The sequence below is a fragment of the Cydia pomonella genome, chromosome 8 (genome assembly GCF_033807575.1).
Source record: "Cydia pomonella isolate Wapato2018A chromosome 8, ilCydPomo1, whole genome shotgun sequence".
Taxonomy (NCBI): domain Eukaryota; kingdom Metazoa; phylum Arthropoda; class Insecta; order Lepidoptera; family Tortricidae; genus Cydia; species Cydia pomonella.
The window spans coordinates 17,329,008-17,337,799 of NC_084710.1; the positions used below are offsets into that span (position 1 = coordinate 17,329,008).

General features: G+C 40.6%; 1 protein-coding gene across 1 annotated transcript; it reads right to left on the reverse strand.

Moving 5' to 3' along the window:
- Positions 1–4,743: 4,743 nt before the first annotated feature.
- On the reverse strand, positions 4,744–7,977 carry LOC133520762 (uncharacterized). The gene is made up of 2 exons (XM_061855398.1): positions 7,537–7,977; positions 4,744–6,193 (listed from the first exon to the last, which is right to left on the reverse strand). Exons 1-2 carry the CDS (start codon positions 7,958–7,960, stop codon positions 6,018–6,020), a joined length of 600 nt encoding a protein of 199 aa, XP_061711382.1. The 5' UTR covers positions 7,961–7,977; the 3' UTR covers positions 4,744–6,017.
- Positions 7,978–8,792: the final 815 nt, after the last annotated feature.

Genomic DNA, 8,792 nt, shown 5'->3' on the forward strand with positions numbered 1-8,792 from the left:
ATAGCAGAGACTGTATAAGGGTATTTTTTAACGTCAAACTTCTATCAAATTATGACGTTTAAATAACACTTTCACAGTCTGGGCTTTGAAAATCGCTGCCGACTTAGCTTGGTCAATCTCTAAAACATCTAAATGGGCCCGAGTTGGACCTTGGGTGTTGTTAAAACAATGAGGCTTAATTATTTTCGTAGATTATCACAAATTATACTTTGCTTTAATACATATACAGAAATAACATTAAAATTAGGTATCGGATCAATACAAAAAACAACTCCAATGACAAGGTTCTATACACGAGCAATTTTACATTGTCTATGACTAGTGTAAAATCTATCCATGTAAAGCAACCTAAGGGGAATGTTTGAATTTATGACACGAGATTGGTCGCAGAACAGAAATTATTCTTCCTTAACTCTATACTTGCCGCAAAACTGGCGAGTGGGATGCTATCTCCTTTACCCTTGTTACAACAACCAAGAGAGAAAGAGATGGCATTATAACCTCAGTCGCCAGCTGGTATTGCTGTAAGTATAGTTATCATGGTCCTGCCTGTATTTCTGCAAGAGTGAGAGGCAGCTATTCTTGCTTTCTTCCTCTAGTACCTGCATTGAATAGAAGTGCAAGCAGAGCCATGGTACTAATTTTCATAAAGAGAAAGTTCACCGTAGTATTAGAAAAATAAGAATATTATCTAGCATACTTAAATGATAGCAAATTGTTTACACAAACCCAGATTAATTAAAAAAAGCTCACAGGTTAGTACAATTTTTTTATCAGCTTCTATAATTATCTAGTTCCCATAGATATGGTATACCTTAGGACAAAAAACAATATAGAGTCGGACCAAGATAAGTTGGCAGCGATTTTGACAGCTCAGACAGTGCAAGGGTTATTTTAAATGTCAAACTTCTATGAAATCTTGACGTTTACTTAACACTTGCATAGGCTGGGCTATCAAAATCGCTGCGAACTTAGCTTGGTTTTTTTTTCTAGTACATGCATCTCAATAACGCTAGTGGATATAACGAAATTAGTCTTTAATATCGTAATTAAGAGTGTCTGCGCGACGAATGCTATGGTTCTATTCATGCAATTATCTCTCTTAACGCTCTGAGGAATTAGTCTTTGATACAAATAAGCTGTCTAAAAATAGAATGTAGACATTATGGATACAAGGTTAAGGTAGAAATTTGAATGGGACATGGAATATTATAGTATAATACTGTTTTTTTTAAAGTTAATACTTAATACTCATACATTAATTTTGTATGGATATCAGGACAATTATGGTGTTCTAATTATTATTATCACTGGATATTTGTAAGGTCCCTTAGAGGTTTTATGAGTTATTTTCAAATTCATACAGTTAAAATTACGAATATAACCGCCAAATGTAACCCGAATGCGTGTCGTTCCAGGCGAAAGGGACCTTTGACCGACTGGCGTTTACGCCATTATTAAAGCAAAGCTTTTAAATTGGTCGCGCTAAGGTACCTTTCCGCGGAACGACACAAATGGCACTATCATTCAAATAAACTAGACATGCCTACAAGCATTATAGTATAGGAAACTTAACCCATAATAATAGTTTCTAATCAATAAAATTATACAAAGATGTCAAATAAAAATGACTTTCAAAAACTCGTTAGCGAAGCTGCCCATTTAGTAAAGCAAATCACATGCCAGAATGATAAACATATATTTTGTGGTCAATTTTCTCTATCTCTAATGTTTCTGAACAAAAAAAAATGTTTTACAAACTATAATTCATGACTTGCCGAGAGACGCTATCTGTTAGAATGAGAGAAGTATATCAATAATGCATGGTAATCATACCACTCAATAAAGGACAGCTGCAATTTTTTCGCGTGTATTAGAAATTAAGACATGGATATCTCATAACAATTTGAGGACCATTGCTATATATTATAGCAACTTGTAATAAAAATGTTAATATCACTTATTACCTTAGTAAAAAAGTAATCATTTCAAAATGTCCTGGTGAAAGTTATTAAAAACAGTTTGTGACAAATGTCCTGGTGAAAAGTCAACATAACAATTCATTTTTGTGACCGTAACAATGATAATACCACAAAAATGATTACAATTGGTTAAAAAAGCAGTCATATTTTAGCAAGCATGCGATACATCGTTGTAGTCTTCATATAAATATCGTAAACAACTAATCTGTGCGCGATAATTGTGACATAAGAGTAATATTTTTAACAATTTCTATATTTCTTTTAAGTACTGCATACAAAGATTTTGATAAATATACTTATTTTTGTAGATATAACGCTTCCTGGCTGCGAGAATTGAATATTATTACCGATTTATTATTAATTTAGAATAATAAGTTAAAAAGGGATTTGCCCTTACCCGAAATTCTCAATGGTAAAAAGAAAATGTGTTTCGACGAAGGTGGAAGAGTTGAATACTACAGAAACTAACTAAAACTGAATGCAGCCAAGTAGCGGTTTCATAAAATTTATATAGCTCTTGCATTCACTATGAACTGTATAATTTGTGGCTGCTATGTTTTATAATTCATTTATAGTGTAATACTTTTACGTAGAGCTTTACTTTAAAGCTTTAAAATTGAAATCATTGCAAAACTAAGAGCATGATAACTATTTTATGATATAAAACACAGACAGAAAAAGGTAAATTCCTTAGGTTTGGTTCTTCAACTTATTCAGACGATTAATTATTTAAATTCTTCATCAATAACGAATGCGTAAAAAACATTGACGTAGATGTTTTTAGATATGCCGCTCTTTTGCTTAATTTTTTTAAATATCAAATTCTGCATAAGAATCAAGCGAATATATTAAAACTTCTTTACCTCGTACGACTTTAGATCATACAGAACGAGGGATATTTCTAGTTTAGTCACTAGAATGTGTTTTACTAATATACGGAATAAGGTGAAAAACTGCAGTAAAATAAATGAAATAGTAATAAAGATTGAAAATTACTAATCTTTCTGTTCTGTATGTTCTTCACTAAATATATTTGATGAAGCGTCAATAATTTTGACAATAATGATATGCATATCGACATAAAATCAGGGATCGAATACCGGTATATTTTTCACACAAATTAACCGGTATTCGGTAGATACCGAAGTATCTTGGTTGTTCATTTATATTTTAGCATTTCACTTGGTAATCTGACAATTCATAGTTACCTAAATACCATTCTAGAATATCAGAGAAATATTTGGAATGCTACGTGTTTTTTTGATTTTTAGTTATACCGGTAACCATCCCTGCATAAAATTGAATATTTCCAGCTAATATACCTTTACAGTTTACAATTACACGTTTGCAATATATTTATTTATTTATCAATCATTGTGTATGCAAGACCTGTTCAACAATACACTATTGAGGAAAAAATAGGCCGATTCTTCATGTGAAAATAGCACTAACAATATTTGTCAACTGTTTCACCGCCATGCGACATTTTTTTATATTTATAAAAACAAGTAAAAAGAGCAAAATTCATATCAATGAGGCATATTATCAATAATTTGACCAAATGAAATAACAGACGATGGTTTTTTTTTTAAATTTCAATGGTTACATCTGAGCTGCGAGTATAACTTAATCGTACGAGTCTTGCTAATAATCTTTATCAAAACCTATAATGCACTTTTTGCCGGAAACGTCACATTTTGGCGGTGAAAAAGTTTTGAGTTCAACTTCATTATAAGTATCTGTTTAAAAAAATATCTGCCTGGACTATTATACGCCGCTAAGAACAAATTTGTCTTAGTACTATAACCTGAACAACACTTGGTTCGAAGCATATTTGAAAAGTACACAACGGTAAATATAGTTTAGGCCCGAATCCACCGAACATTAAGGACAATGTGGAGAAAAGTTGCATATAATATTTATTGTTGGGAAAACCGTCATAGACAGAGAACTCTCGTATTTGTATATATGTCGCTCAGACACAGTGAGTAAGGAATTCACTCCACCTCTACCGACCTTCTCTAAGTGGAGTATGTGTTTTTTATATAAGGTAAGAATTTGACCACAATCTCACCTGATGATAAGTGCCGATGCAGTCTAGGATGGTAACCTAACCTAAAAGGTGTCTATTCACTGTCAAGATGTGTATATCATGTGATTTAAAAGCGACAAAAGAGCTTATAGACGGTCTTCCCCTATATATAATTCCCCACATTGACCTTATACATAATTTCATATGTTCATATTTGCTCTAAAATGATATTTTTGAATAAAAACGGGGTCACGGCGCCATTTTGTGAGATAGGTAAGAGGTCAAAGTGATAAACCTTGTCCAAGTGACACCATTATTGATGAATGCAACTTTGGAGATTATGATAAAATTTACCAATGACAATGGTTATCCCAGTGCACACCGGATGCGTGTGCATAAACGTGCACGTAAGCGTTGTAATATACAGATCCTTATCAGAAACGGCACACAGCTTGCGTGAAGTGTGCGTGCACGGCTCGAACGCACGCGCACACGCAGCCGGTGTGCTGTAGACATTGAACAAAAAAAAATAGTTCAAATGATAATTATATAAAATATATTGACATATGAAATTATGTAGTTGGTGATTACCAATTTGCGTTAGCTAACTATACTATATAAACTCTATGAAGATACAGTATACAATGGAAGGTATATCCGAAATCAGTTTCGAGTCCATATTGTCGAGTGAAAATAGTGAGACGCTTTTATAATATACACTTTACAATATACTTTGATCGTTTTCTATAATATCTTATATTTCAGCTACATAATATCACGGCTGACAGTAACATCTGTCTAGTCTAAATCGTCTTTTAAAGCATCTAAATAATATTTGAATGAACAAAATGATGCCTTCACAATACTATAGCGTACTCTGATCAGATGCCTGTACCACAAACATTTTAATACAAAGCTGTACGAAGCTTTATTGATATTTCTATTAATCGTTAACGATATTGTTATAATTTCCACAACAAGATGGTTAACTTCAACAAAGTTATATCGACGTGGCATATACAAGATATTGCCTTAGCAAGCATACATATAGGAGAATGATCTGTGATTATTTCAGAGGTTCCTAACCATTTTTATTCTTCACCAATAAATAGTAATTCTACCTCTTTCAGACCATTTTCTCGAACATTGTCAGAAATATACTTCAGCTTGTAATTTTTTTTTATGAACTATAATGTTCATTACCTCTGCCTCATATGTACTCATCGCTTTGTAGTAAAATGTTAAGTGCATTACTCACGATCACGCATGATATATGGCAAGGATGCAGCTCTGTCATATTAATATACATACATATTGTATGGATATTTCTTGTCAGAAACTAGAATTTAGAATTATAACAGTGCAATGTTAATTTTGTACTAGGAAATTTGTAATTTCCAGTCCCAGTTGTTTTCTAAGAAGGTTAGCATATATGACTGCGCAACTTTTAAAGAAAGACTATTCTTGTTTTTTAAATCGACTTTAAACATTCAAAGGGAGGAGGTTCTCAATTCGGTTGTATGTGTTTTTATTAAAACAATACGAGAAAGTGCGCTGTTGGACATGGTGAGCGCACTTTTAGGAGCCTTATATTATTATAAGAGATTTTATTGTACTTTTAAAATTGATGTAATATTTTAAAGAAAAACCACAAACTAGTTCTGTATAGCCGGTCGGATTTGAACCAGAACCAAGGTTGGCGTGGTAGGGTGGTAGTCCACCTGTCCAATTTCTTGGTCAGATGTGTATTTGCTTCCCACATTTTGCTTAGTGAGAGAGTGAGGCGCAATGCACATTGGACCAAGAAATTGGATAGGTACACCGCCCCGAAAGCCACCTTCTGGATTTCTTACTTAATGCAATTCTCAAAAGGTTTATACACTCAACGTGGGCATTGCACTGCCGTGCCCTCATTACAACCCTTTTCCCTGCTACCTAGCTGCTTCCTTCGCCGCACGGACCGTGAGCATGGCACTCCAGGTGTGACGCTAGTCGGGCGCGGCTCACGCGGCGGCGTCGTCGCTCTTGACGTAGAAGAGCAGGTAGGGCGTGGCGGCGGAGCGCAGCTTGGGCTCGGCGGACAGCAGGTCGTGGAAGTCCTGGCTGGAGATGGGCTTCACCTGCTCGTCGTCGCACGCCAGCCACGCCGCCTCCGGCCGCGGCCGCGGCACGCAGCACTCTGCGAAATTAGAGAATATAGGGGTGTAGCCGCCGTGCAGGTCAGAATCTCGACGACTCAAAGAAAACTTCGACTTATAATGAAGTGAAGTAAAATCTTCCAAAAGGTACTGATTTAAGTGATTTACAAGGGTTCTTGCCAAAAACGGTTAAATGTAGAAAATGGGTGTTGATAGTGTGGAGGATGATAAAAGAGTGATTTTCAATATTTGATCGGTACGAAAGGTGGTTTAAAATGCTTCTAATTGGCCACGATACAAAATATGTGGAGAGCTCCTATTGGTGCTTTTGAAAAACCTCCGAATACTAGCCGAGCCCGACGGCTGTGTTGGGAATATTTTTATATAATAATAAGTTGCATTCGCAACAAGGGGTGAGTTTATATTAGATATGGGCGAAGTACAAAGTAGAGTAGCTGAAAAATGTTGACACTCGGAGTAGCCCTTTCGAGGTACATATTTGGTTTTAAACTTAAAACAGATTAGTCAGCGGATTTTTAAATTGTTGTAAAACATTCCCATGACCCGGCTCATACCAATGAGTTTTTCGGAACGTATGTACGAACCAGTCGCTTTTCGGTAAGGAAAACATCGCAAGGAAACCGAACCCAATTCTCGGGTTTAATTGCCAAGCAGACCTCAGGCTCTCATGAGCCGTGACGAAATGCCGGGACAACGCGAGGAAGAAAAACAGTGCACTTTTGAGATACGACAGAAAAGTGGGTATCGATTACAGGTATTTTCGGTAATATGTAGGCGCAGCGTCAGTATCACAGTCACGAGATAAGACTGCTCGTCTTTTTCTACCTGTTTTAATTCAAGAGGAACGGGTAATCTTGGCACTCCCTTGCTAAGCCGGATGCTATTTTTGAAAAATTTATTTCCTAACCTCCTAAGACCCACACGCAGTTATTTTGTTGTTGAATTCGGAAACTTTTGTTAATAAAATAAAGCTTAAATCTATTCTATACCGGTCCAATATATTAAAGTGGTAAAAATAATTAGCATGCATTTAACGCCTTGATAATAGAGGCGTGTTCAGATATTTGTGAGCACCTTGGCCGCTTCGATGTATCTGATGGCAACTGTACAAAAATATGTACCGGGGGTCTCAGAAAGCTAAGTGTGTTTAATGCCAAATACACTGGAAAAGAACAGCCTGAGTGGACGCTCTAGTTGGGCGTGCAGCGGGGCGGGGCGTGCGGCGCGCATGTTAAACAAATGCAAACGTATAGGAGCGGCCTCAGTGCACGCTGCTCACAGCACTTGTGAGCCCGACGCCACGCTGCACGCCCCGCCGAACGCTCCGCTTCGACTGTTTAGGCTTCATAGTAATGTGTAGTACCTTTAGCGGCGCAGCCGGGCGTCTGCTGCCTGGGCCGGTGGAACAGCGTGCGCATGAAGGAGCTGGGCTGCGGAGGAGCATCACTGGGCCGGGAGCAGGCGTCGCCGGCGTAATGTGTAGTACCTTTAGCGGCGCAGCCGGGCGTCTGCTGCCTGGGCCGGTGGAACAGCGTGCGCATGAAGGAGCTGGGCTGCGGAGGAGCATCACTGGGCCGGGAGCAGGCGTCGCCGGCGTAATGTGTAGTACCTTTAGCGGCGCAGCCGGGCGTCTGCTGCCTGGGCCGGTGGAACAGCGTGCGCATGAAGGAGCTGGGCTGCGGAGGAGCATCACTGGGCCGGGAGCAGGCGTCGCCGGCGTAATGTGTAGTACCTTTAGCGGCGCAGCCGGGCGTCTGCTGCCTGGGCCGGTGGAACAGCGTGCGCATGAAGGAGCTGGGCTGCGGAGGAGCATCACTGGGCCGGGAGCAGGCGTCGCTGGCGTAATGTGTAGTACCTTTAGCGGCGCAGCCGGGCGTCTGCTGCCTGGGCCGGTGGAACAGCGTACGCATGAAGGAGCTGGGCTGCGAAGGAGCGTTACTGGGCCGGGAGCAGGCGTCGCTGGCGTAATGTGTAGTACCTTTAGCGGCGCAGCCGGGCGTCTGCTGCCTGGGCCGGTGGAACAGCGTGCGCATGAAGGAGCTGGGCTGCGGAGGAGCATCACTGGGCCGGGAGCAGGCGTCGCTGGCGTAATGTGTAGTACCTTTAGCGGCGCAGCCGGGCGTCTGCTGCCTGGGCCGGTGGAACAGCGTGCGCATGAAGGAGCTGGGCTGCGGAGGAGCATCACTGGGCCGGGAGCAGGCGTCGCTGGCGTAATGTGTAGTACCTTTAGCGGCGCAGCCGGGCGTCTGCTGCCTGGGCCGGTGGAACAGCGTGCGCATGAAGGAGCTGGGCCGGGAGCAGGCGTCGCTGGCGTAATGTGTAGTACCTTTAGCGGCGCAGCCGGGCGTCTGCTGCCTGGGCCGGTGGAACAGCGTGCGCATGAAGGAGCTGGGCTGCGGAGGAGCATCACTGGTCCGGGAGCAGGCGTCGCCGGCGTAATGTGTAGTACCTTTAGCGGCGCAGCCGGGCGTCTGCTGCCTGGGCCGGTGGAACAGCGTGCGCATGAAGGAGCTGGGCTGCGGAGGAGCATCACTGGTCCGGGAGCAGGCGTCGCCGGCGTAATGTGTAGTACCTTTAGCGGCGCAGCCGGGCGTCTGCTGCCTGGGCCGGTGGAACAGC

Excerpts from the sequence above, each read along its gene's own strand:
- LOC133520762 (XM_061855398.1), bottom strand. The coding sequence starts at position 7,960 with ATGCGCACGCTGTTCCACCGGCCCAGGCAGCAGACGCCCGGCTGCGCC. Across the intron at positions 6,194-7,536 it reads GCCCGGCTGCGCCGCTAAAG|AGTGCTGCGTGCCGCGGCCG; the intron begins GTACTACACATT and ends CTAATTTCGCAG.